Below are 25,299 nucleotides of genomic sequence, written 5' to 3'. Positions count from 1 at the left end.
GGCACGAGGTGTTAAACCCGTGTGATAACGACTGTCGTTTTCCAGCCACGCGAGGATAAAGTAAGTTACATTCATTCATACATTCACAATGGTAGCAGCGACGAGCCTTGAACCCATTACCTCTGGGTTAGAGGCAGGCGCGCTAACCACTACGCCACGGCGCCGGTAAAAGAGGATTCCGCTTATCCATAAAGCTGTTGGTCGCGTTATTTGTGTGGTTAACTCCCACTATAATGATGGTGACCGCTGCCACGCTAACGTATGCCATTCCAGGTACCGTAGCACTTTTTACGGTCGATATTACCAGAAGAATATTACCACACGAAGCGATGGAGTTGCCAACCATTAACATTTTACGACTTCCGAATCTCTGAAGAAGTTTTATCGAAACAGCTGTTGTAAATGCCATTGCACGCACCTTATAAGTAAATATTTATCCTCGCGTCGCGGGCAACGGCAGTCGTCAGACTGCAAGTGTTTTGTTCCACCATAGTCAGTATACCATGGTTCCACACACCTCGTTACCACGTATGACGTATGTAACTTTATGGGTGATTATTTGCTGGCATTATGCATTTATTGTATTGTTTGACCAGAGATACATAAACAAGAGCTTGCCAATGACGTGTTGCTGCCAGAGTGTCAGAGGCGTTATATATCAATCAATATGATAAATGAGATTCAAAACTTGTAGCTTGGTTACTCTTAAGAAAAAAGCACCGGATGTTGCCGCCAGAGTGTCAGAGGCGTTATATATGAATCAATATGATAAATGAGATTCAAAATTTGTAGCTTGGTTACTCTTTAAGGAAAAAGCACCGGATGCTGCCGCCAGTGCCAGAGTCGTTACATATGGTAAATAAGATGGAGTACTTGCAGCTTGGTTACTGTGAAGAAAAAGGCATGCATGTACCGGTAACCTTAGAGTCTTAGACTTTGTGCTTCTGTACTTTGTGTACTAGAAAAAGTGAAAAATCGAGGAACAGTGTTACTACAGTTAAACTACGATTGGAAATGTTTAAAAACACGGTTTGTATTTCATTTTGTGTGAATGAAATTGAAACCTAATTTTGTGTAGTGTAAATCGAAAAATATATATCTAATAAATTCCTTTGTTTACTCAATTTAGGAAAACTCAAGTCGCGCCAATGTTTCTTTACTTATGCATGGGACAATGCTCATGTTTGCTTCATCATATCTCTTTGTTTTAGTCAACCCCTTGAATTCAATAATCAAAACAATATATAATGAAACTTACATGGTAAGTGCTTAACTTATGCAATATTTAGATTATTTATAATTAAAATAAAGGATTAGAGATTTATTTATGAGTGAGGTACGTTAGGGAACTTGGGATTTAGGTCACAGTTGACCATTTTTATCATATTATTAATTATTATACCTATTTTGTATTTATATTGGTCCTGCCGTTGATATATCTTCTTTAGTTTACTACCAAATGGGACGAGCAAAGAGAATGAGAACATGTCTCATCTGACCCCACCCCATGCCATACTATAAAGATTTTTTAAAAATCTGTGACCGTTTTTAAATTAATAGTTTGTATATGATCATCTTTTAAAACTTTAGGAAATCGCAGTTTCATTATCGTTTTATGGTAACAGGTTTATATTGATCACCTTGACATATTATTTAGGAACGGAATGGTGTGGCTATGTCTAAATCTACCTGGGCAGTCTATCTTTCACTTACCTCATCTTTTTTCATAATTGGTGGCTTAGTTGGTGGTTTGGGGATGCAGTTCATACTGAAAATTACAAGTAGAAAAAGGCTAATGCAACTGGCTCATGTAATTAATATACTAAGTGTCATATTAATTGCTGGGGTTGGGAAAATCACAGAATCATATGAAGTTTTTATCGTGGGAAGATTTGTTGGAGGAATATGTTTTGGACTTAGTTTCAGTAAGTGATTCACAGGCATTGTAAAAGATAAGTCATTACATGATGTTTTTGCAGACCTGCCCAGTTTAATGGTTTCTGAAACCAGTATTAAACAAAAGCAAAACTTTTGGCAATCAATAATTAGTGTTTCCAGCTGTTGTGGAATCCTCTTTGCTGTTATTATGGGAAATGACAAGGTATTTAATATTTATAAGCTTACCTGTATCGTCTATGCCAGTGCTTTATTATTAATTGGGGTGTAGGGGAACAGTTAGTGGAGCTCCCGCCTCCAGAACAGAGGATACAGGTTCAAGGTTAGATGCTGCCACTATTATGGACATATGTATGTTTTGGGAATTAGGATTATGGGTTGTCCAAATTTTTAGCCGTACTAAAAAATATTTGGGATAAAAATGACTGTCAATACCCGCCATACGAAATAAAAATTATGTTATATTTATTCATTTAAATTTGTCTTTTCTTTTAAGGTACTGGGATCATTAACTTTGTGGCCAGTTGCGTTTTCAATCGGAGCCTTACCTTCTATAGTTTACCTCATTACAAGTCTGTTCTTGCCGGATATACCTTATGATGTTCTTCATAGATTAGGAAAACAGGAAGCTTTAAATGTGTTACGAACATTAAGAAATGGCTCTAAGGTTTGTTAGCATTAGAATTACAATTAACCTTTATTTTCTAAATCGAGTAATAAATTTTTTTTAGGAACTTATTCATCAAGAATACGAATTGCTTCAGCCAGATATTGAATTAACTAGGAAAATAGGAATCATCGAGATATTAAGCATACAGAATTACAATTAACCTTTATTTTCTAAATCGAGTAATAAATTTTTTTTAGGAACTTATTCATCAAGAATACGAATTGCTTCAGCCAGATATTGAATTAACTAGGAAAATAGGAATCATCGAGATATTAAGCATAAAGCAGTTCAGGTTAGTGTATTGTTTTGTTACTTTAAAAACTAGTTCATGCTTTATGTATGTAGGACACAAAGTTTAAACCAGGTGTAATATAACAGCATTTTGCTGTATTAATAGAACACCTTTATTGCAAATAATATATAGTTTGTAAAAGTGTTTTGTTAAATTATATCAATGTTTGTTGGCAATTTATAATTATGTAGCTTAGAGTCATCAAATACTACGCAATATCTTTTTTTCCAAAGAATTTTGATTCAAGGCTTAATTAAAATCGCAGGAACCAGTTTATAGCAGTTAACATTTTGCTTTGCAACATTGTGATGGGTGGTATTGACACAATCTTACTTTACTCTTCTGTTATTTTTATCAATGTTGGAATCAGTAAAGGCAACATGATATTTATAAACATTGGCGCATATTCTTTGATGGTTCTCTCTTCTGTGGTTTGTGTAAGTTCCTTTTTTGAGTTTTGGACTAATGCAAATGTGTGTGTTCACTGTTAAAAGATTAATTTTTTTCTATGTCCGTTTATTTCTTATTGTAAAAAAAAAATTAAAAAATATTACAAAGTGTTTAGGCAATTAGACAATGTTTTATTATTAAAAAATACTCATTAGCGCAACATAAACTTTACTTCATAATCTCTTAACAGTTGTTTTAACCAAATTAATTCATATTCCAGACTATGCTCGTGAATAAATTTGGGGGGTATAGAGTTCTATTTGTTGGCACAAATGTTCTGATCTTTTCGCAAGTTTTGTTTACTATTTCACAAGCTTTGACATACCTGGCACCAACTGTGATGCCAACTCTGGCTGTGGTTTCTATATTCATATACCTTGCTGCGTAAGAAATTAAAAACTCTAGTGTTGCATTGAACCCTAACACAAGTTTTTAGGTGGTCAGCTGGTATAAATGGATCGGTTTTTGCTGTTTTGGGGGAGATAACAACAGATGAAAACAGGACTGCCATGTATGGTTATGCTGCTGTTTCATTTTGGATATTTACCTGGATAGGTGCTTTCGTTCCGCCGTATTTGTTGGTAAGATGATTTTATTGTTTAACACTATGTAGAAATGTATAACCTTAATGCACATCTACAGTTGGGCTACCGTGCATATGCTATGACTCCATGGTTAGTATGGACAGTGCTGATGCTTTTATACATCATATTTTGCTTACCTGATACCAGAGGAAAAAGATCCGAAGATATTCAAACTCAATTTTCTCAAGGGTTTTTTATTTCTGATTGTTTAGCACCATAGCACAGTTGGTTAGCATGCCTGCCTCGAACCCAGAGGTAATGGATTCAAGGCTCGTCGTTGCTACCACTGTGGGCGTATGTGCAAAACACTTACGGCAATTGCTCCAACTCAGTGCTCACTCATGGGTTGTCCAAATTATCAGCCACACATAAAAAATAAAAAAAATCAACAAAAAAATAATCACCCTCGAAGTAATATACATTGTAAATCGTAAGCTGGCACGACGTGTTTGAACATCTCTGTTATAACGACTGCCGTTTTCTGGCCACGCGAGGATAAAGTAAGTTCCATTTATTCGTTTACTCTATTTTGTATCATAATGCCCAAAACCTTGCCAATTAACAGAAATACTTGGATTCATTTTTTTCCAGCATGTTAACGCAATCAAAAACTTTACGTGAAATAATACAAAAAATGTCATTGTAAAAAATGTTACATTGCGTTTGTATTGACAATGGTAAGTTCGTTTGTGCTGTTTCCACGGCTTTTGAATTTAAGTTGAATCTCAGAAACCGATTTCCGATGAGTGTTGGGAACTAAATAATACACGTATGCAACCTAAAAACAGTGCATTAAGGTGAATTAATAACAATGTAACCCTAAATTCTTACCGTAGCCAGTCCAAAAACAGCAAAGGGCAGATATGCGAAGCCTCCCCACGCTGCAATAGTATACGGGAACACAAAGGCCACTATAACACCCCAACTCCAAAAGAGGATTCCGCTTACCCATAAAGCTGTTGGTCGTGTTATTTGTGTGGTTAACTCCGCAGGCAAGGAAGCCATGCTAAGCATAGGACCGCTTGCTACACCCACTATGAAGATGATGACCGCTGCCACGCTAACGTATGCCATTCCAGGTACCGTAGCACTTTTTACAGTCGATATTACCAGAAGAATATTACTACACGAAGCGATGGAGTTGCCAACCATTAACATTTTACGACTTCCAAAACTCTGAAGAAGTTTTATCGAAACAGCTGTTGTAAATGCCATTGCTACAAACATGCCTGCATAAAAATAGTTACAGGTAATGCACTCGGGCAATTAAGTAAAGTTTAATTTTTTACCAATTGAAATAAAAGCCGAATCTTCTTCTTTAACACCAGCAGCTATGAATATATTGTTTGAGTATTGAAATACACCCTGCATCCCTGTCATCTGAAGTGCTCCGAAGGTTACTGTTGCTGCAATTAGTTGTTTTCTGTACAATGACATTGAAATCATTTCACACACTGTCGCTTTCCGAATAGAAAGATCGGCGCAAATTTCTGCACAGATACTTCGATGTTCTTCCAGCACTGAAGAATTACTCCCGTTCCGAAGCTTGCGTAGGAGGGCTATGGAGCCACTATGTTGGTCAACGTATTCGTTATTCTCATGATCCAATCTTTCCTTTGGCAAGTCCTGCTTGAGAATGAGATAGGGCGGTGTCTGTGGCATCCATGCAGCAACACATATATACAGAAATTGGAACATACCGGCAGTTAACATTAAATAGGGCCAAGTATTTACACCACCCAAAACGGCTGGATGACCAAAACCGTTTCCTAATGCTGCACCAATTTGAATAAGACAACCAGTCGGGCTTTGATAAAAAGGTAACAATTCTCTATTCGTTGTTTCAGCTACGATAAGCGGAATCAAACTCATACCAACGCCTCTGGAGACACCGTTCAAGAACCTGCCGAGTATTAAAACTTCGTGTGATTTTACGAACTTGGCTACCGGTCCCATGACCAGGGCCGAAATCACACCAACGAATTGCACCAAAATAACGTTCGTTTTTCGACTGAAATGCAAAAAAATACGTCATGACTGACTTTTAAAGTAAAATCTAAACTCACAAAGCGACCTAACATGAAAAGGCTCTACCCGACCGCGTTTAAAATATACAGTTTAGCTTAGCTACCTAAAGATAGTGACTGCCCAGTGGTAAAGAAACGAACCGACCAATGAACCAATAACAAGAATGGTTTGAGCAAGAACGATCATCAATTCAAGGTATTCATCTGTGGCAGGTAGCCCGTATCTTTCCTGCGTTATATGAAAAGCTTACTTAAATATGGGATTTATTTGGTAAAGTTGGGTGGGGGAAGATGGGACGAACTTTTATTCTATTTTCTCGGCCAATTTTGTAGTAAACAAAGAACGTTCAAAGAGTTATGTAACCTTATCCTTACGACTCCATTAGACTGTTTTTAATCGTTCAAAACACGATCAGGATATTTGGATATTATGTGCTAAAAGTGTCCCTTCTTCCCCCCCTACTATATATATATTTAAGCAATGTTTGATCAAAGCATGTTACACAATATATTCTGAGACCCTTTAAGGTCTGTATCTAAAAAAGGTAAAACTGTATTATGTAAACAAACGTAGGCTATACATAATGTGTTTGGTTGATAAACGTCTTTAGAGCTGGCGTTGCGGAATTAAGTAACGTCAGGTTTAATCCCATAGGAATCATGACTGTTATTTGAGTTATGATGATGACGATGATACAGTACGTCGAGTTGATTCTCTTCATGTTTATAGAAATCCGTTTGCGTGAACTATACCAACCCTATTTCTTGGTGGATTTATAACTTAAATTCTGCGGCTGAAAAATCCTATTTTGATGAACTAAAATATATATATAGCATACAGCATGCAATCCTTCAAGACACTATGTTTACTTAAACTTTCCTTATTTATAACCATGAAAGTCACTCGTTTAAATAGCAAGCGCTAATTAAACTGCACTTGCTATTATGTTTCACTGGCTGTGGCCTTTCCTTCAAATAAAAGTGCTCACGAGTTGCCATGTATCACTAGGCTTGTCCATCACTGAAGCGATGAAACGTCTGGCAGATCGTGCAAGCGAGAAATACCGCTGTGCAGTCACTCGTCTACCGTTTCGTAACATTGTACTTTATGCATAGTTTAACTTAAAGAGTTAAAACCAATCTCTTGGTCTAACTTGCCTTTAAAATTCCCCAACCAAAAGGTGGCGCACTAGTGCTGAATTTCTCCCGCTATACATTTTGCTGGTCAAGCTTTTCTCTGAAGCAATTAGTTGAACATTGAGTGAATGGTTGTTGGACTTTGACCGAAAAAATTGCAAATCTGAAGAATTAAGGCGTAAGTTTTAAATTACTCATTTGCCTGCCTGCCTTGCCGGACAAGGGTGTCTTATTGTTAACTTTTGTAATGGACAGCCGGATTTCGTTTACTGCTACAGATACTCGAAGGTTTGAATCTAGACCCCGTTCTTTGAGCTTGGGAACTCTACGTCCGAGTCAGAGAAAATATAAACCTCAGGGTGCTTCTTTGAAATGTAAAAGTCCGTTTCTATTTACAACTCAAGCTTATCCTACAGGTAGGAAATTGCTGTTGTGTATTGGTTCAATACTTCAATTTAACCTTTATTTTCTTCCAACTAATTGTAAATATGTTTTTAACTGTAAGCATGTTTTAACAACTGTTGTTTCGTCGCTAGATCCAATCTTTTCGTCAATCTTTGCCTTAGTAATCGAAAAGACAAATAAAAGTTATTATTATTATTATTCTTTGTCTATAATAATGATACAACTGATCATATAGAACACAGATAGATCTGTATCTTATTTACTATGTAGTATAGATGTTTAAAACCAAAAATCGAAGAGACAAATAAAAAGTTATTATTTATACTTAGCCACTAGTGAAGAGTCCCCTGGTACGTTGCAGATTAGGATGGTGAAAAGTGTCATAGGTCGGTAGCAAGGGGGCTGGGGTTAGTGGTAACCGGCGTGAGTGGATATATGGGTTTGCGGTTGGTTGTTCAGTAACACATAAATTTTTTCTACAAATTTGTAAACTTGATATTATTTTCAGGTCTTCAACCGATATTTTACACTCATAAAACATCTCATGAATCGAAATTACGCAAAGGTTTTAAGAAAATCATACAAGCTGTATTTGTAACTTGGATAAAACTAAAAACATTTCTCACAATGTACAAATCAAAGTTAATTGAGAAAATAAGGTAGGTCATTTGTATTACACCTGTTATTTTTTATGTATTGCTGAAAATTTGAACAACAATTAGTGACCACTCGGTTGGAGCAATTGCCGCTAAGTATATTTCCCAAGGTCACATGCGCCCACAATAAAAGCAGCGTCAAGCCTTGAACCCATTACCTTCTAATACAGCAATATTAAATATCAAAATCCCATGCATGTATTTTTTATCCAAATTTCTAAAATTGCACAGACTAAGGGTACAATACTCCAAATTTTAATCGTACATCAGAGTGTGGACGCTGTTTGTTTTTAGGTTTTTGAAGATACTACCTGGCGTGTTGTTGCTGATTTCAATCCTTGTTACATCTTCCAATGTGTTGTCGTACAATGATACCTTGCCACCAGTGACCATTTTTATCTTTGCAGTGATTTGCGTAATTAGTCTTGGAACCATTTATCTTGATTACCTATGTAGCAATGATCAGGGTAAGCCTATTTCATGTTTTCTGCTTTAAGATATTATCTTCAATTTGTAATTACTTACTATTACTGTAAACCTCAAAATGTAAAACAAAAAGTTTTTGTCATAAATGCAATTCTAGTTCTATGAGCCCGCAGTAATTCTAGGAAATTTCTGTTCAATCTTAACTTTGCAACAAGAACATATCATTGGCGATGAAACTGGTTTTTGTTTTGTACAACTCTGTACCTAAGCTATAATTCATGTTGCTTTGTTATTTGTTAATGACCAATTGTATTTTAGTTTAGTTAAACCAGACATATATTGTATACTGCCACCATCAGGTTACATCTCATATTTCTCGCACTTCTGGTGGTCATTGCTCTTCAGTTGTATGGCATTTGGAGTAAGTACCTACCGCCCCTGGACGTATGATGACAGAGACAAGATAGCTGACATGCTGCTAATGACAAGCACTGCAATTAAATGCTGCTGTGATTTTCTAGACAGATTTAGCGAAAGTGTTATTCACAGGTAAGGAACTGTTGCATTTTTACATACCAATATATATTATGTCAAAAGTACATGGGTAGTTTAATATGTTTACAATGCTTACATTAAAAAAAATTATCAAATTTACGAACAGAATAAAAATAGGCTGAAACAGTTCAGTAAAAAAATATTTTTTGTTTCCATATTCAAGCTCCCAAATAATATCTTTGATTTATATTTCTCTGATTTTAGGTCAATCTTTATTTCACCAACCGAATTATCTACGTTACTTGGTTTTCTACTTGGTGGTTCTATCTTTCTCGAGCATGATGGAGATCTTGACCTTGTATTAATAGTATCAGCATCTGCTATTGTTGTGGTTAACTTGAGGATGAAATGCACCCTGGCATTCCTCTATCTGTTCATGTTTGTTGCCATATCAGGTTAGATTATGTTCTTGATTTAGTTTCCTCGTTTTGCTCTTTCCAAAATTCTCTTTTGGTGTTAAATATAATATTAGTTAATAGTTACTTCACCAATTTGGACTGCGCATGGTTGTGTAACTTGTATTTCACATGATAATTGATTGATATTGGTATTTATTTTAAAATTTGTATTTGGTAAACACTCTTGATATTTGGAACCTATTTATGAACAGTAATATAAGACCTACACTAATACTCTAGTGGAAACAGTATACAAATTGATTGCATTGTGTGTTTATATAATTGCTGCTTCCACCTCTTCAGCTATTGCAGTATTTGACAATCTTGATCAAGTCATCAACCCATTAGCATTGGTGTGTTACCATTTGCGTCTCTTCTTTCCACCTGCATCAGATTTCTATTTTTCCCCTTTGTCAGCCATGGAAAGATGGTTATGCTCATTTCAAATGACGAGGTATAAGTTGTACCGCTGCTATGGCAGTTTTTAAAGTTGTAGTAAAATTAAAAACGACATGGTTAAAAAGCAGTTAAACCTATAGATTTCAAACAGGAATTAGTGTATAACTTATTTTAAGATGTAAACCTGGAGTGCGAAAGTCCAAAACACATAATGTTACCCTTGTTTTAAAATGTCACCTTAAGCATTCATAACAGTACGCCCTTAACTGCTGTAACACTGTATTTAATATTCATAATGTGCTTTTTTTGTATTGTTGTAGTGTGAATGGTGTTATTTTGTTTCTTTAGCTTAGAATTTTTATGTACTGGACCCGGTTGTACAGTTTCCATCTGACTAGTCAATACCTAACTAAACGAGTTTCATTACAGGTGCAGACAATATTTCTTAATGTTTGTAATCTTCTTGCTTGAGTTCACCTTCAGTATTCTTGCATTCTATGTAAGTTTAATCTTTTAAACCCTTTTCTAAATCATTAGGTTATGCTTTGTACATTTTTCTATTGCCACGCAGTAGCTTATGTTACATTACAAGATAAATGATGTGTTTCCTAACCACTAGGGATTAATTAGTGTTTGTAAATCATTTTTACTCTGCCTTTATGGAACTATCTTCACGCTGCATTGAAATAAAGTATTACAAATTTTAATGCATTTAAAAAACAGGTAATACTTCTGCACCCCGAGTATGAATTAGTATTTGTGATTCCCGTTGTAACTGTGAGTGGATTGATATGGATTTGCACACATATGGGATACATATCAACTGAGGTCAGTACTGCCTATTGCTTAATCCACTTTCAAGTGATTTGACTTGTGTGCTGCTCTTACACCAATGCTGTATGTATGAGTGTAGACTGTGCAGTTGTATATGGATAATGTCAGTATGTCATTCACTGGTGCTTTAACCTGTTTATATATGCTGACAATGTTGTACATAAAACAGCCATATACCATATTACAATCTGTAAAATTATTTAAAAATTTGTTTATAAATTTTATAATTTTTTTTAAATAAATGTCTTGATTAAATCTTAATAAAGACATTGTTCCCAGTTTGTGCTTGCGCGGAAATTAGCTGAATGTCAAGATTTTTTCCACAAGCTTCCTACACAAAGCGGGGGTACCAGTCTACCACACATAATGTCCAGTAAAGGTAATTTAAGATTAGTCCAACTGTTTTGTTAACTAAGCTTTTGTATTGTATGTTGATTATGAAAGGATCCTTGCTGGCCAAACAATGATATTCTAAAGCTTATTTTTAATACAATGTATTGTTGGAATGGCTATAGACACAATGTTAATTTAGATCATTCCAGGGATTTCACTATTACAGTTATTTATAAACAGGAAATAGTGATTTACTTTTTTCAATATAATTTATACAAGTGGTGTTCTGTCTTCTGTGAATAAGTTTTCACCCATTAATAAACTAGTTTTTATGTTTTATTTAACATCTATCTCAAAACCAGGAGTCCGCCATCTCTGTCTCATTGGGCAACAAACAGTAGCGTGTGCTCTTCTCAGCACTTTCATCTTTGGAGCAATCTCATGGAGGCGAGAGGATGCAACTTACCCATCTTTCCTCCTCATCATAGCTGGAATTGAATGTTGCTCGTTTGCAAGGATCAGGGAGCTCGCAGTTAAATTGGGAGGAACTTGTGCGGCTTATGCTCTTATTACACCAACAACCGCAGCCAAGTATGGTATTTCTAATACCTCGTTAACGTTTTGCACATCTGTTAAGTTACCATTATTTTAGTTGATATTGTATCTAGGTGGTGCCCTTCTACAATCATGTGCATTTATGCTTTTTCTGTCTGTTTTTTACTTTTAGAAAAATAGGCTTTTTGTTTGAAATTTCTTGCAACATAGTTTTTTTGTTTATATGTTTATGTACCCAATTTTATTCATGGGTAGATTTGGCTAAGTAAGTGTTCTTTAAACAATTCAGAGTTTTTTATATATAGTAGGGTGGGGAAAGATGGGACACCTGTTCATTCTATTTTCCCGTCCAATTTGGTAGTAAACAAAAAACTTTCAAAGAATTATAAAACCATATTCTTACAACTCCCAAAGACTGTTGTTAATTGTTTAAAACACGATCAGGATATTTTGCTATTATGTGCTAAAGGTGTCCCATCTTCCCCCACCCTTCTATATCTGTAAAAAAAGTTGTAGTCAAAGACTCTAAAGATATTTTTTATAGAATATTGAAGTTGTAGTCAAAGACTCTAAAGATATTTTTTTTATAGAATATATTTCCATACTTTCACAGTGCCCACCAAGGTGTTACATTGCTACCCACTGGTTCCTTACAGCAGCAGAATGACAGAGCAACTTCTCTTATTACGGCAATGCACAGGTATTTAACCAATGAATGATTTTATACAGATTTTTAAGGTTCAACATACACGTTGAGCTATGGCACACTTTTATGTTGTGGAAGGGAATATTAAATAGTCAATACAGCATTGCGGATGGCTTTAATCCTCTTATTGAACTGCTCATTGAGGTAAAACTAAACTGCCGTTTGATGTCTATGACTTTACCAACACAACAAGTTAAAGCCACTTAATTTTCCTTGTACACGAATAAATGAATAAAATTTATTTCGTCTCTTCGTTCACGGCGAAGATCGGAAAAGTTTAGAAGGGCGAAAAGAGGAGTAGCAACGGTAAAACAACAGTTGTTAAAACAAGCTTATTGATAAAACAGAAAAGGAAATAACGTTTTGGATAAAATGTGTGACTGTTACACCCTATACACAATACAATGTAAAATAAAATAACCAACGTTTAATTAAACAATATTAAAGTTCTAATCAGTAGAAAAGTGTGCGTAAGGAAACAAACCTGTACAATATACACCAAGTTGAAATCTTTCTGGTACCGCATACCCACTCACTGTAGACTTCCTAGGTTCTTTTCTCTTTACCTTGTTGAAAACATCGGCTGTGATTACTCTACAACTGGTCTAAGTCGCGCCACGGCCGAAGAAAAGCTACGAACGTTATTTACGAAACGCACGAAAGACGACGAAGCGGCGAAATACGATACTTACATATTTTACTACAGTGGTATTACAGCAGATGACGGCAGCTGCGTTTTGGCCGGTGAGTTCTGTGTTGTTTTTGTTTGTTTGTATAGTATGACTTGTCGCGTCGCATGAGGTTGTTATTCTGTGGCGAAATAATATTGCGTAATTACGCGTAGTTTAACATGCGATACGGATTTTCTCTGAAACGCTATTGATGTATAGGACCTGCTGTGACGAATATGTGTAAGATTTAGACTTCGCTTTGCATTGTCAGATGGCGCTATGATGTCACCGGAACGTGTACTTGATATCTGGCGTGAAAGTTGTGCCGATGACGAGTGCGTGACGTCACGTCTTCTACTTTTGCTTGACGTCATCGCCAGTGAACCTTGGCTGAAAGCGGTAGGCAACCTACGTCATGAGTACGTTGCCGTACAAACGTGTAAACTTGTTAAAAAAGACGTGGAAACCGCTGCTGCGTATTCCCCTGGTACCTTCACGGGGGATTGGGTGCAATGGAACTATGATCTTACAAATGGAGCAACCTGTGCGTCATGGTTTGACGACCAGGACAGTAGCGTAAAACCTTCTTATGCCGTGTCCCGTCGGTGGACGGACTTTGCGCTCAGAATGCCCACTAGCGGTAACTCTGGTTCAGAATTAACCCAGCACTGGAGGTCGCATTATTCCCTAATATGTCGACCATGTTTGGCGCTATCGTCATCTTGTGCACAGAAATTACAGTTGGTAAGGTTACTTGGAGCTCCCGGTCGAAGATACAGGCGACTGAAAATGAGGTGGTTTCCCCCAGCACAGCTTGACACCGGGCATGGGTTTAAACTTATAAAAGGTTAATTTTTAGTTATGCAAAAGCTTTATATATCTCTTGTATAACTTGAGAAAAACTAATCTCCTGGTACTTAGAAAACAACGATTTGTATTTTGAAGTGATTTCCAGGTTATTTAGGTTTGTTAAATTTGCAAGTTGACATTTTACACCATTTTCTGGTTGTTTTATTTACATTGTGTATTACTACAGAATGCAATATACACGTCTCGAATATTACAGTAGAAATATCTAAACTACTCGGTGCTTTTAATATTGTAATATCCATAAGTTACACATTTCCCATAATATTGTAAATTAATTCAGTAAAGCGTCATCTTTCGGTTGCTGTTTTGGTTTTTATATTATTTTTTTTCAGTGTATATGTTGACACTGTAATTCAGGTGTAGGTATTTACACAACCATTTAAAATGATAAATTTACATTCTTTTATAATATTATACGATTCTAAGTTCCCTGTCCGAACGGCGATTTATAACTGTGGTAGACTGAAAATACAATGCACTTTTTATTGCATTTTGTTTGGTTGATTTCGTATTATAATGCAATGGTATAGATATTCTAAAATACTCGTTTGTTAGGACGGAAACAAGCATTGCATGTTATGTAGCAAAAATGCACTTATTCATAGAACAGGGTATTGTTTTTAATGCTTTCGGTCCAGATTAGAACAGAAAGGTTTATTTTTCAGATTTCGAAACGTTTTGGTTTCCAAGAACAATTGTGACAAAACCAACCGATTTATTGTTAAAAAATACACCGTATGTGATGTAATTAATATTTTACTTGCCAACGGAAATGTAACAGCATTAGATTTGGGCAAATGCGTTCTGTACGTTGTAACACCAGTTAAGCTCAAGGCATGGATACAAATACAACTTTGGTGAAGTTTGCATACGGATCCAGACATGAACGGACTTATCCAAAAAGAACCGGCAGTGCTAGAATGTTAGATGGGTCGAAATGGCACGGGATGCCATACGAAGGTTGTGGAATTATGTATGAAAACTTGCCACATTACTGTCCAACTGAACTGTTCATGGCGACCAAAACTGGTCGCAAACAGAAGCTACAAGATGTATTGGTAGCCGCTTTAAAAAGTAAGATTGAAGCGTTTGAAAAAGAGGTGACACAGAGAGAAAACGGTCAAGGTAAAAACTTTTCCGAGTCTTATCAGTTTATCGATTGTGAATTTAGATTTGTAACATATAGTCATGGCGACAGAAAGAAACTTAAAGAATATTGTTGACAGGGCAACTAGCGAGTACATCAAGTGGAATAAATGATGTAAATAAACCGCAGATACCTGGTTACTGTGAAGAATGCGGAGACAGCAGTTTACCTGAACCACAGACGAAAACATCGAAAGGCACCAATAAACTTAAAAACACGCCGGGCCGAAATACAGTTCCGTTTTTACGAACCGGTTTGAACTAGTTCGGTTTTACGGACCGGGTTAAATTCGCCTTGTTTTTACTTAGGCTACTTTTTGAGTACAATTGTGTTCCTGGCAAACTAATCTGCTATAACAACTTTTCAAATACCACAACAAGCTTTTAAATTTGAACGATTTTTAATATTATAACAATTCAAAAAATGTATATAATCTATATTATAACATTACGAAAATCGAAATACTTCTAATTGCCTACACACAGCTAAACGTGTACAATGAACGAAAAAGCAAAATGTTTCAGTCATGTTTGCACATGCGCGATGCAGCACCAAGCAATTTGTTGAAGTATGAAAAATTCGACAGTAACTCAATTTAGACTACAAAGACATTTTACGAGTTATAACAGCAGAAACGAGCTTTATAAAGAGTAGCTCTTGCAACCTTTACATAAGGGCTTTGAAATTAAACCAGAAGACATCAGGACGACACATAACAACGTAAGTTAACAGCAAGTTATAAAACGTAAACCCATTTTCGTTATATACTCTATGAACTTTTGGTAGTATATTTAAATTGGCGTTAAAAGTTCAAACAATGAAGAACAAAACTCATTTTTCAGCTCGCCATGGATTTAAGTTCTAATACGTCTAATGTTTGTTGAACACGTTTCACCGCCGCTTTTCGTTCAGCTCGAATGTCGGATTCGCCAGGAGCTCCTGCTGCTGTAACTTCGTCCAGGGCCAGCAATTTCTTTGTAAGCAGATGTTCCAGTTTAAGATACGCTTTGTCCTTTGATTCACCAGAGAACTGGTTTACGTCATTTTCGATCGATTCAAGGTCGGACAGCGCGTCGGCGATCTTTTTGCGTGCGGCTATGACACGGTGATCGTCCTGGGCAGGCGGTGGGCTTGGCATGTGCGGTTTGGGCGCTTGTGTTACAGGGGGTGTCGGTGTTGGAGGAGCGGCAGTGGGCTTTGGGGAGGCAGTAATAGGAACGTCTCTATGGCCAGGTTGCTGTTGCGTCTGCTGTGGCGGTTGCTGCTGATTTGGGAATTGTTGTTGTGGTGGGGAAGTGGAAAATCGTGCAAAATTCGGTTGCTGATATGGTTGTTGCTGGGGGTAACTTTGAGGTGGGGCTTGTGGCTTAGCTTGCTGTGGATGATAATTCGGCTGTTTTGGAGACTCATGGACAACTTGGATTGGAACCTTCCGTTCTTTAGGCGCCGCCTGTGCAAAAGAACATGTTAAACTTTGAACAATCATTATAGGTAGAATTTACAAACACACTATGACAGCATGACTGTTGCAAAACACACATGGTTTAAATGGAATATCAATCGTCAAACCAGCTGCACGTCAAAATCTAGGTTACGGATATAAATAAAACACGATGACGATCAAATGCGGAGTGTGATGCCATCACTTTGTTTTAGTTATTATCTTATTTCTAATGAAGTGATAATGAAATTTGGGAGGTGCAAACACGGCGCGAGAAAACCATGCACAACCTGTGGCATATCTGGTTCAATCGTATCGTCGGCCTTGTTTTCCGTGGTGGCCGAGGTCAATAAGTCATCTGGAACTGGGGACTGTGGTTGCGGGGATGGGGTAGGGATATACACAGGCTCAGATTCTATATACTGACTACCGGGCGAGCTTGTAGGAGTTGGGGGTTTTAATGTTTCTTCGTGTAAAACAGCGACGGAGACATCTTGCGCCGATCCAGGGTTAAAGTGCTGGACGGGTATCGCTATACAGTCGGGGGTAGTGCTACGTACTTGGTTTGGGAAATGCTGTTGCGGCATTGGCATGCTGGTCTGGGGGGCGAACGGTTGAGGCATTTTCGTTGGATTGTGCATTGGGAACTGCTGTTGTCCTGAGTGAATATGCTGAACCGGGATCACTCTCGGTTGGTTCGTACCGTTTTGCTGCTGCTGTAAAGTAAATACGGTTATATTATCAATCCTAAACGAAGCATTCGCTATTCGTAACACGTATATGTATTTCTACAAAAAACTGTTTTAGTGGAAATTTACCATTTCTGTTGTTAGTTTATTGGGTATTTCTTCTGTATTGAATGCGTTGGTATCTTGTGGTTGCGTGCGCTTCATAACACCAGCAAACATTATAATAAACAATCAGCTTATAGCTACGTCAAAAAAGACGTCGATTAGTAAAAGAGAGTAAATACTAAATAGCAGCGTATACGCAGAAACTAAATTGAATGTGACTTATTTTATTCTTTATTCTACACTGATCTAAGCCTACAGAATGCGTAACAACTAAGATTATTTTTAAACAAACTAATTTAACGGGTAACCGACGTACTCTATCCGTTCGTATTGTATATTTTATTCACTTTCAAATCTGAATTTGAAAACTCGCTTACCACACTCTGTTTCAAAACACTAACCTTATGATAAGCTCTGAGCGCTTTATATACACAATCTCCACACTTAAACGCTACCTTGAACTGCACAATCCATTTCTGTACTATGAGCTTATGCCTAATGACGTAAGTTGTTCCCGCGGGAGCTTGAGTATCTATATACGCGCAAGTGACACACGAGACATTGTATATAACGTAAACCGCTCTGACGTCATACACTGCGACAGTTTCCAGCCAGTTCTAGAACTCTCGCGCAATTTCTCTCTCTTTCAAACAGTGCCTTTTTCTTGAGTTCTCTTTTTTATAGATTCAATTTTGGTGTACTTCTCACACTCACAACAGTTAAGAAATTAGATTTCTGCTTTATCATTTTAATAGGGTAATTTAGTCTACAATTTTAAATGTGTATACAGTTGTTTAAACTATCACAAGTTCTTTGTTTTACATGGTAATCTATAAAGCCCTACCATTCTCTATTATGGTACCATACTATAATACTGTATATAAAAATATAAAATATGACTATCATAAAAAAAAACATTACAAATTACATATAAAAAGAACGCACCGGTCCACCCACAGGCCTTGGGTCTTGCCAAGTTGTTCTTTGAGTGTTATGATCAATAAAGAATGGCCAGTTCGTTCTATCATCAATTCTCATTTCCCATCCTGTAAAAAACTCTTTTTTAAATGTACACAATGATAACATGTTTTATAGGATTTATAAAACATGTACACAAATAAACAATGTTTTATAGAAAATGCCCAAACTCGATTCATTGTTAAATATGAAAATATAACAGCAATACTCCCTACAAAGGTAGGTTAAGGCCAGTCACTTTGGCATATCCAAACACATATCTTACTTATTGTGGCTTGCTACAAACTATTTGCCCACAATTTTGTTTAACACATATTATATTGGAATAACAGAAATTATTAATATAGCATTATGATGTGAAACAACATACTTTGATATATATATATAGAGAGAGAGAATAATTTTAAAAAGAACTTAAAAAGACTGCCGGGATGTTATGATATTGCCAGGGACTTGTATGTGGCAGAGTTTAGACAAAAAAAACTAATATTAAATCCTTATTTAAAATATAACAAAAACACATCAACAAGACATACAAACCTGGAGGCAGAGGTTCATTAAGTCGTAAATCCGGCGGAGCTGGGTATTGATTTTGATACATATCCCTTCGGATGTAAATAACCAATGTATTTACAAAACCTTAACACCCTTTTTCAACTTTTAAACGAATCTAGAAGTGTCACTTCCTTATACAACCAAAAACACTTCACTACGAACTTGTTGGTAAAGAATTTACCACGCTGGACTACAAATAAGACAAACGCGCGTACGCATACCCTGTATCGTTGGATGGTTGAGTTTAAACCGCGAATGACCCTTCGTCGAAATCAAGGTTTGCTGCCTTCTTCCTTTTATTCCATTTGTTGTAACGCTCCAGTGCCCAATATATATGATAGGAAATGTTGTTTGCACAAGATTAGTTATTACTGGGCTCAAACCAAGAAGCTGTCTTACATATTGCACGACAAACCAAAATGTCTGGTTAAACTTTTACATGATGTGTATTTTGACGGATTTTGCGGCGAAAAAGGTCAACTATACTCGAATATCTGCCGCAACATATCACATTATGATACGCCGCCTATATTGGTAAGGTTGTCTCTTTGGTATGAAGCGATATCAATATTGCAATCCGATATTATGTATGTCCAGTAATCTAGGTTTACTTAGTTAAGAGGCAGAATAAATAACACAGTATTAATTAACCTTCTGGTAGGCCATGCTTATAATCACATTACCACACGCCAGGAAGACTCACGCACGCATTTATTACATGTACAGTGGCAGTACGTACACATTGTCGCTATTAAAACCTTTTCTGCGTTCCTAGGTTAGTATAGAAACATGTCGTTAAAAGTAGTTATATACGGAGGCTGTGGCGCTTTGGGAAGAAATATTGTAAGCCACTTTAAAAGCAATAATCACGTAAGCTAAAATCATTTTTGTCATTGGATTTTTAAACTGCATATTAAACTATATTTTAATGTTACAGCATGTAACTTCAATTGATTTGATGTCAAATGATGCAGCTGATCAGAATGTGCTGATCAAGAATCTCAATTCTTGGCAAGATCAACATGCTGAAGTTGTTGATGGGTTGGGCTCTCTGTTGGGTAAACAAAAAGTTGATGCAATATTTTGTGTGGCTGGAGGATGGGCAGGTGGAAATGCAGCAAGTCAAAGTAAGTCATTTTGCTCTAATTTTACTACTTGGTTATTTAGCAAATAATTTCATTTAGATTATGTGAAAAACTGCGATATGATGTGGAAACAAAGTGTGTGGAGCTCAACCATTGCTGGAAATTTGGCTTCCAAGTTTTTAAAGCAAGGAGGGCTGTTGACTTTAACTGGAGCAGCTCCTGCTTTAGAAGGAACTTCAGGTTTGACTTAATTTTAATTTTGACAAAGAAGTGACATACACTGTAATGTTTATTTTATGCAATTTATTGCAGGAATGATTGGCTATGGGTTGGCCAAAGCAGCAGTACATCAACTATGCAAGAGTTTGTCTGACTCAAGCAGTGGATTGCCCGTCAACTCATCTGTACTATGCATAGCACCGTAAATTATTGTTAAATCCAGTTTGATGCAAGATATAATTTATGTACTATGTAGGGTTACTCTGGATACTCCTATGAACAGAAAGAACATGCCAAATGCAGATTTCTCTTCATGGACACCACTAGAATATATATCTGAGTAAGTTAATTTAATTCATTTTAAATAATTGTTTATATTTTTATCATTAATTATAACTCATTTTTAAATTACAGAACATTCTTGGTTTGGGCAAAGGGAGAAAAGAGGCCAGCATCTGGCAGCTTGTTGAAAGTAGAAACTGCAAGTGGTGCAACTACTGCTACTCCAGTGTAGTTCTTACAATTGCCTTTGGGATTGGCTTATAAACGGCTGCTAATTTAGCATTTCATAATTTACACAGAAATCATTTTACAAATAACGACTACGGTTGAAAAACCATTTACTACGGACCAACTTTATTGTGTTTGTTGAATCTTGTTTAACTAATACTTTTCACTGCTGCTCCTTACTAAAACGCAATTAAATTGTAGTTACTGTGAAATGATTAATTAAAATTTTAGTTTGTTAACACAAATACCGTATTATTTGCACGCAGTACTCGGTTTCGCGGCAATAAACGACACGGCTATTCTGCCATAAGTTGTCTCAGGTATAATAATAATCACGGTATTTTAAATGGCGTGACGTTTTCTTTGGTGATCGTAAAGTCGACATAATGCTTGTTTAAAAAATGGTATTAACCTAAATAGGTTCTGCTTTCACGCTAAACCATCTCCAGCATTTATTATTTTACCCCACATAAAAGTGAAAAAATCATCGACCACCAGGTGGCAGTGTAGTGAACTGCTGCTATGGAGATCGCAGACGCGGCAGATAAATTGAAAAACATGAAGTTTGTTTTGTGGTTTTGTTTTAATTTATAATGTATTGCCACTAGATGTTTATATGGTTTTAAACGTTAAGGGTTTTAGTTTTTTATAATGCTTGTTAGCGTACGAATATTCCGCTTTAGAAATTCAACGCTTTACCGGTAATATTTTGTATAAATAGGCTAAATAGCGAGCTATAAAACTGAATGTCATACCACTTAATATACTTTGTAACTTTATCGGTAGCTTTTTAAGGTAAAAGTGTTAATATTTTGCTGTTATATTTTATGATTTAATTTGTTTCACAGCATTTTTATAAAAACAAAGAGGTTTATATTAAAACTACAGTTATTTGGAAGATCTGAAATTTCAAGATGAGTATGAACATGTCTCTCCGATTTGAGGTAGCTAATAGAGGTGGAAGCTTGATAAATTCACTGAAAGTGGAAAAAGAAAGAATCATGAAAGATGAGTTAATGGCTGAGAGGATCTTGCAAGTAACGACTGAAAAGAATGATAACCTTAAAGCTGGTTGGGCAGAAGGTCTTGAAGAGGCCAGCCAGACGCAAAGATACAGACTGAATAAAGAAGAAATCAAGCATGAACTGTCATATGCCAACAAAGCGGTTGTTGCTGTAAGAAGAGCTGCACTTAGAGAACTTCTTGAAAGAGAGCATGACATGTATGAGCAGGAGCTACATAAAATTGGAAAAGCATTCTACATCAAACGCACTTAAAAACATTTAACGTACTTGTTTTGCATGTTGCACAAGTGTTTTAATTAATATAAATTCGCCATATATTATTTTATCATTTGCTTTTGCAATTACACATAGAAGTATATTTTTATGAAATATTTTTAATTTTTTTGCAAAATTTTTAGATTGTGTTTTATGTGTGTTTTTATAATCTTTGAATTATGTCTGTTAAACCACCCAAGCTTCCACCTATTGAACAACAAAGCCATAACTCATATGAGGTAGCCAAGAAAGATAAGACTTCAACATCCTACACACTGACAGGCTCAAACACCAAAGTGAGTAGCTTACCAAGCCTACCATGTGATGAATTTTCATTGTAGTGTTAATACATCATACAAAATGTAATAATAAACTTTTTTTATTAATGTTGCATTGAGCCTGTAGCTATTTCCAACAAAAAACTAACATCAGTATCTTTTGTTAGACATCCTTTAGGTTTTTATAATTCTATGTTAAGAAGTCTATTATTTGTAATACTAATCAACTATATTTTATTTTCAGCATCTTTTACCTTCACAACAAAGCTTACAACCAAATCAAGATACAAAATCAGGAGAAATTGAATCATGGCCCGCATATGCTAGTCAAAGTGTTTCAGATACTTCTTTGATTGGAAAGAGTTTTCACAAAGACCTAACAATTGTAAAGGTAAAATCTGCCTATCATTTTTCAGTAACCTTAAAGTGTTAAGCTGCAGAGTGACATTTTTATATACATACCCAGAAATTATACTTGTATGATTTCATGGCATTTCATTCAGACTTGTTTTCTCATAGAAATCCATTATTCCCAAACCAAAGTTCCTTGTGGCTCTAGAAACTTACGTAAGAAAGGAAATAGTTGAATTGGAATGTTCTGATGGAAAACCCAATGAGCTAAGATTGCAAGCTTATCGTGAAGTGTTTGAGTATCTTATTGAAGATTTCAAAACCTACAAACCTTTATTATCTCAGGTTTATTGTTATATTCTAAGTCAACAACTTAAATATATGATTTCTGATTGAGTTGTATTTGTGATTTAATACATATATATATATATATATATATATATATATATATGTAAATATATTGAGAATAGTGTTAATTCACTAATCCTTAATTACATGTTTCAGTTTTCGTAATTTTTGTTTGATCTTGCAGATAAAGAATGAATATGAAAAGATGTTGAGTCACTATAGGCAGAAGATAAGAGAGTTGGAACCCCTTAAGTCAATGTTGATTACTGTATCTGAACAATGTGATCAAAAAGTCATGAAAATAAGGGAAGAGGTGCTGTGACTATTCTTTCTCACATTTAAAATAAGTATGAATTTATCTATGTAGCCCATTGTTGTTAACATTGTGGTTAGTATTTCCTTGGGACACTTAATAGCAATTGCTTTAACCCATTTGTTTAAATTATCAGCCATACAAAAGTACATAATCACCCACAAAGCATATGCGATAACTCATAAGCTGGCATGAGGTGTATGAACACTGTTAATAATGCTTAATGCAAGGATAAATCAATCAAGTTACATTCATTCATATGTTGCTAGCAAGTGTTTATGATTGCAGGAGCGTTTGGAGATTTTAAATTTACGAAGAAACAAAATGGAACTTCTTCGTTACATTGACAGTATGAGAGAGAAAGAAGTTTCGTTGCAAGCACAAGTTGCAAAGTTACAAGAAGAACTTTCAACTGAATATAGGAAGTACGGCAGTTTGTGGCAATCTTTAAACACAATATAATTTACCCTAACTTGTAATGGTCAATTTTGAGTACAAGTTGGTAAAAAACATATATTTTGTAAGTAGCTTGCTAATTAATATTTTACTTGATGTGGCTTGATCTAAAGTGAAATTTGTGTTTATATAAAATATGACATCATGTATACTCAGTATGTGTGTTAGGTGTTACTATTTCCATGTATGACTTTGTTTATTTTATTTATAAAAGGTATCGAAATGAATGTGACATGAGAAAACTTCTAATTTCTGACATGAATGATCTGAGACACCAACAAGAAGATTTGAAACGTGCAGCTGGACAAGGAACCATTGACGCAGATGATGACCCAATCAGACTTAAACTATCACTGAAGGTTTATTATAAATTATCATAATTGTTTATTATAACATAATTTTCAATGCTGGAAATATCTTTATATTATTTTAGTATTAGTATTTTAGAGACAGTTTTTTTGACTTTCAAACTTGTTAGGATTAGGCCCACTTACATTTTCTGAAAAATCTGTGGCAAACAATAGTGTAGTGTTAAAAGCTGACATTTTACGATTTTGCACAGCTAATAAAAACTCTAATAAGTTGATGCAAAAGTTAAGCACCATACCTGAGCTCATATCAAGACAGAGGCATTGTATACAGCTTTCAAACTGTTTATTAAGTTAATGCAAAAGTTAAGATACCTAAGCATATTTCAATCTGTACAGTTTGAGACTCTATGGTATCAGGTAGTGTTATGACCTAACATGTACATTTCTAGTTATTGTAAGTTAAAACTGACAAACACCCCTTAGGTTGCAAGAGAAGATTTATCAAGACAAGCTGATGAACTTACCAGGATGCAAGCTGATTATGGAGATGTTGTTCCAAGAAGAAACTTTGAAATGCTGGAAGCAAAGTTTGCTGAACTGAATGAAAAATACACCACGTTGACTGATGATTTCCAACAGCTTAAAGACGAACATGAAACTATATTAGATGTACATAAACAGGTAAGACTTCGGTTTATTACTATGCATCTGAGCCTGTAGCTATTTCTCAATTGATACTTTTTTGCTAACATTTTTTGACAGTGCACATTTATGATTACAATTCTTATGAGTAAATACCTTATCTTCACAATTGTTATGCCATCTTTTATATACGTTTTAAATCTTTTAAAGTATATTGATTTTTCACAAGCCATTGTATAAATAGTAAGTGTGTAATATATGTTCTGTTTACAGGTTTTAGACCAGCGTGATCAGTTTTACACCGAAGCTGAAACTTTACGTCGCAGTGCAACTCCCAGACCGCAGTGGAAAAAATGTGGTGAAATAGTACCAGGTGAAAAAGTACAATTTATCTAACTCTTTTATAAACTACGCTACTTGCTAAAGATGTTCTAAGTATGGCTTGTACTATTTATATTAATAAACATAGATGTCCAAATATAATACTATACTTTATGAAAACAAGGGCATCATATGTTGTATGAATGTAGTATAATATCAGCTATGGAGGTTTAATGGCCTTTATGTATACAAATCCACTTTATCTAAACAATTATTTAATTTTATAAATTTGAAAACCAAACTCAAGTGTTATGTCTTATAACATATTGACACTTTGGTTTACAACGGTAATCTAAATAATAATTTGATAACTTCAAAGTAATTAGGCCTACAATCGTAATTATCA

General features: G+C 35.6%; 9 protein-coding genes across 16 annotated transcripts in view; 7 read left to right on the top strand and 2 right to left on the bottom strand.

Annotated features, from left to right (window-relative positions):
• The first annotated feature begins 851 nt into the window (after positions 1 to 851).
• Positions 852 to 2,726, top strand: LOC113474442 (solute carrier family 2, facilitated glucose transporter member 7-like). The gene is made up of 6 exons (XM_026835506.1): positions 852 to 1,029; positions 1,130 to 1,261; positions 1,658 to 1,925; positions 1,980 to 2,101; positions 2,393 to 2,563; positions 2,628 to 2,726. The coding sequence occupies exons 1-6, from the start codon at positions 1,015 to 1,017 to the stop codon at positions 2,724 to 2,726; spliced, it is 807 nt and encodes a 268-aa protein (XP_026691307.1). The 5' UTR covers positions 852 to 1,014.
• Positions 2,727 to 2,767: 41 nt separating this feature from the next.
• On the top strand, positions 2,768 to 4,535 carry LOC100176687 (H(+)/hexose cotransporter 2-like). The gene is made up of 5 exons (XM_026835374.1): positions 2,768 to 2,858; positions 3,124 to 3,295; positions 3,529 to 3,692; positions 3,745 to 3,889; positions 3,951 to 4,535. Exons 2-5 carry the CDS (start codon positions 3,167 to 3,169, stop codon positions 4,110 to 4,112), a joined length of 600 nt encoding a protein of 199 aa, XP_026691175.1. The 5' UTR covers positions 2,768 to 2,858; positions 3,124 to 3,166; the 3' UTR covers positions 4,113 to 4,535.
• Positions 4,407 to 7,174, bottom strand: LOC101241991 (solute carrier family 2, facilitated glucose transporter member 7-like). 2 transcript variants are annotated; one of them, XM_026835370.1, is made up of 5 exons: positions 6,501 to 7,174; positions 6,024 to 6,148; positions 5,182 to 5,903; positions 4,841 to 5,121; positions 4,407 to 4,670 (listed from the first exon to the last, which is right to left on the bottom strand). In XM_026835370.1, exons 1-5 carry the CDS (start codon positions 6,639 to 6,641, stop codon positions 4,545 to 4,547), a joined length of 1,395 nt encoding a protein of 464 aa, XP_026691171.1. In that variant the 5' UTR covers positions 6,642 to 7,174; the 3' UTR covers positions 4,407 to 4,544. The 2 variants fall into 2 exon arrangements, 1 of the variants encoding a protein (XP_026691171.1); XR_003396077.1 differs by lacking the exons at positions 4,841 to 5,121; positions 5,182 to 5,903; positions 6,024 to 6,148; positions 6,501 to 7,174 and adding an exon at positions 4,724 to 4,828.
• Positions 7,174 to 14,351, top strand: LOC100180612 (transmembrane protein 168-A-like). The gene is made up of 14 exons (XM_018812965.2): positions 7,174 to 7,234; positions 7,335 to 7,472; positions 7,970 to 8,120; positions 8,412 to 8,584; positions 8,903 to 9,092; positions 9,303 to 9,493; positions 9,800 to 9,950; positions 10,325 to 10,394; positions 10,619 to 10,723; positions 11,009 to 11,108; positions 11,425 to 11,653; positions 12,231 to 12,317; positions 12,865 to 13,067; positions 13,266 to 14,351. Exons 3-14 carry the CDS (start codon positions 8,089 to 8,091, stop codon positions 13,844 to 13,846), a joined length of 2,112 nt encoding a protein of 703 aa, XP_018668510.2. The 5' UTR covers positions 7,174 to 7,234; positions 7,335 to 7,472; positions 7,970 to 8,088; the 3' UTR covers positions 13,847 to 14,351.
• Positions 14,352 to 14,505: 154 nt separating this feature from the next.
• On the top strand, positions 14,506 to 15,528 carry LOC113474413. Its single transcript, XM_026835375.1, has 2 exons — positions 14,506 to 14,989; positions 15,091 to 15,528. The coding sequence occupies exons 1-2, from the start codon at positions 14,701 to 14,703 to the stop codon at positions 15,273 to 15,275; spliced, it is 474 nt and encodes a 157-aa protein (XP_026691176.1). The 5' UTR covers positions 14,506 to 14,700; the 3' UTR covers positions 15,276 to 15,528.
• On the bottom strand, positions 15,393 to 18,991 carry LOC100185325 (extensin). 6 transcript variants are annotated; one of them, XM_009861070.3, is made up of 4 exons: positions 18,765 to 18,991; positions 18,192 to 18,292; positions 17,013 to 17,168; positions 15,393 to 16,461 (listed from the first exon to the last, which is right to left on the bottom strand). In XM_009861070.3, the coding sequence occupies exons 1-4, from the start codon at positions 18,823 to 18,825 to the stop codon at positions 15,850 to 15,852; spliced, it is 930 nt and encodes a 309-aa protein (XP_009859372.1). In that variant the 5' UTR covers positions 18,826 to 18,991; the 3' UTR covers positions 15,393 to 15,849. The 6 variants fall into 6 exon arrangements, with proteins under 6 accessions (XP_009859372.1, XP_002128391.1, XP_018668513.1 ...); XM_002128355.4 differs by having other exon boundaries at positions 15,400 to 16,461; positions 16,743 to 17,168; positions 18,765 to 18,989; XM_018812968.2 differs by having other exon boundaries at positions 15,400 to 16,461; positions 16,743 to 17,165; positions 18,765 to 18,989.
• LOC100175137 (dihydropteridine reductase) lies at positions 18,849 to 20,903 on the top strand. Of its 2 annotated transcripts, none has more exons than XM_026835373.1 (6): positions 18,849 to 19,313; positions 19,717 to 19,906; positions 19,964 to 20,104; positions 20,177 to 20,285; positions 20,340 to 20,423; positions 20,498 to 20,901. In XM_026835373.1, the coding sequence occupies exons 1-6, from the start codon at positions 18,849 to 18,851 to the stop codon at positions 20,595 to 20,597; spliced, it is 1,089 nt and encodes a 362-aa protein (XP_026691174.1). In that variant the 3' UTR covers positions 20,598 to 20,901. The 2 variants fall into 2 exon arrangements, with proteins under 2 accessions (XP_026691174.1, XP_002128545.1); XM_002128509.5 differs by lacking the exon at positions 18,849 to 19,313 and adding an exon at positions 19,367 to 19,649 and having other exon boundaries at positions 20,498 to 20,903.
• A 520-nt stretch (positions 20,904 to 21,423) lies between these two features.
• On the top strand, positions 21,424 to 22,017 carry LOC100177459 (uncharacterized protein C1orf189 homolog). Its single transcript, XM_026835376.1, has one exon. It carries the CDS (start codon positions 21,508 to 21,510, stop codon positions 21,868 to 21,870), a length of 363 nt encoding a protein of 120 aa, XP_026691177.1. The 5' UTR covers positions 21,424 to 21,507; the 3' UTR covers positions 21,871 to 22,017.
• The window catches only part of LOC100182147 (translin-associated factor X-interacting protein 1), a gene marked incomplete in the record, with an annotated part of 6,611 nt that continues 3,326 nt past the window's right edge, over positions 22,015 to 25,299 (top strand). Inside the window, 7 exon segments of the mRNA XM_018812966.2 lie at positions 22,015 to 22,169; positions 22,396 to 22,542; positions 22,671 to 22,847; positions 23,035 to 23,163; positions 23,452 to 23,588; positions 23,834 to 23,978; positions 24,414 to 24,611. Of these exon segments, the coding sequence (XP_018668511.1) occupies positions 22,053 to 22,169; positions 22,396 to 22,542; positions 22,671 to 22,847; positions 23,035 to 23,163; positions 23,452 to 23,588; positions 23,834 to 23,978; positions 24,414 to 24,611 (1,050 nt within the window).

The sequence above is a fragment of the Ciona intestinalis genome, chromosome 8, assembly GCF_000224145.3.
Source record: "Ciona intestinalis chromosome 8, KH, whole genome shotgun sequence".
NCBI classification, from domain to species: domain Eukaryota; kingdom Metazoa; phylum Chordata; class Ascidiacea; order Phlebobranchia; family Cionidae; genus Ciona; species Ciona intestinalis.
Note: the sequence above shows the minus strand (reverse complement) of the source record. Positions and strands in the feature narration are given on the sequence as shown.

What these genes read in the sequence shown, in the direction of transcription:
- LOC113474442 (XM_026835506.1), top strand. An exon ending in ATGTTTTGGACTTAGTTTCA is followed by an intron (nt 1,926 to 1,979) that starts GTAAGTGATTCA and finishes ATGTTTTTGCAG; the next exon opens with ACCTGCCCAGTTTAATGGTT. An exon ending in CATTAAGAAATGGCTCTAAG is followed by an intron (nt 2,564 to 2,627) that starts GTTTGTTAGCAT and finishes AATTTTTTTTAG; the next exon opens with GAACTTATTCATCAAGAATA.
- LOC100176687 (XM_026835374.1), top strand. Translation starts at nt 3,167, where the DNA reads ATGGGTGGTATTGACACAATCTTACTTTACTCTTCTGTTATTTTTATC. An exon ending in TTCTCTCTTCTGTGGTTTGT is followed by an intron (nt 3,296 to 3,528) that starts GTAAGTTCCTTT and finishes TTCATATTCCAG; the next exon opens with ACTATGCTCGTGAATAAATT. An exon ending in TCGTTCCGCCGTATTTGTTG is followed by an intron (nt 3,890 to 3,950) that starts GTAAGATGATTT and finishes GCACATCTACAG; the next exon opens with TTGGGCTACCGTGCATATGC.
- LOC101241991 (XM_026835370.1), bottom strand. Translation starts at nt 6,641, where the DNA reads ATGAAGAGAATCAACTCGACGTACTGTATCATCGTCATCATCATAACT. An exon ending in TGGGCAGTCACTATCTTTAG is followed by an intron (nt 5,904 to 6,023) that starts GTAGCTAAGCTA and finishes TTTGCATTTCAG; the next exon opens with TCGAAAAACGAACGTTATTT. An exon ending in CACGACCAACAGCTTTATGG is followed by an intron (nt 4,671 to 4,840) that starts GTAAGCGGAATC and finishes CACTGTTTTTAG; the next exon opens with GTTGCATACGTGTATTATTT.
- LOC100180612 (XM_018812965.2), top strand. Translation starts at nt 8,089, where the DNA reads ATGTACAAATCAAAGTTAATTGAGAAAATAAG. An exon ending in AGCGAAAGTGTTATTCACAG is followed by an intron (nt 9,093 to 9,302) that starts GTAAGGAACTGT and finishes CTCTGATTTTAG; the next exon opens with GTCAATCTTTATTTCACCAA. An exon ending in TCAGTATTCTTGCATTCTAT is followed by an intron (nt 10,395 to 10,618) that starts GTAAGTTTAATC and finishes TTTAAAAAACAG; the next exon opens with GTAATACTTCTGCACCCCGA.
- LOC113474413 (XM_026835375.1), top strand. Translation starts at nt 14,701, where the DNA reads ATGGATACAAATACAACTTTGGTGAAGTTTGCATACGGATCCAGACAT. An exon ending in ACAGAGAGAAAACGGTCAAG is followed by an intron (nt 14,990 to 15,090) that starts GTAAAAACTTTT and finishes TATTGTTGACAG; the next exon opens with GGCAACTAGCGAGTACATCA.
- LOC100185325 (XM_002128355.4), bottom strand. Translation starts at nt 18,825, where the DNA reads ATGTATCAAAATCAATACCCAGCTCCGCCGGATTTACGACTTAATGAA. An exon ending in CAAGGCCTGTGGGTGGACCG is followed by an intron (nt 17,169 to 18,191) that starts GTGCGTTCTTTT and finishes TTTACTTTACAG; the next exon opens with CAGCAGCAAAACGGTACGAA. An exon ending in TTGAACCAGATATGCCACAG is followed by an intron (nt 16,462 to 16,742) that starts GTTGTGCATGGT and finishes TCTTTTGCACAG; the next exon opens with GCGGCGCCTAAAGAACGGAA.
- LOC100175137 (XM_026835373.1), top strand. Translation starts at nt 18,849, where the DNA reads ATGTATTTACAAAACCTTAACACCCTTTTTCAACTTTTAAACGAATCT. An exon ending in TGCTTTAGAAGGAACTTCAG is followed by an intron (nt 20,105 to 20,176) that starts GTTTGACTTAAT and finishes AATTTATTGCAG; the next exon opens with GAATGATTGGCTATGGGTTG. An exon ending in CCACTAGAATATATATCTGA is followed by an intron (nt 20,424 to 20,497) that starts GTAAGTTAATTT and finishes TTTAAATTACAG; the next exon opens with AACATTCTTGGTTTGGGCAA.
- LOC100177459 (XM_026835376.1), top strand. Translation starts at nt 21,508, where the DNA reads ATGAGTATGAACATGTCTCTCCGATTTGAGGTAGCTAATAGAGGTGGA.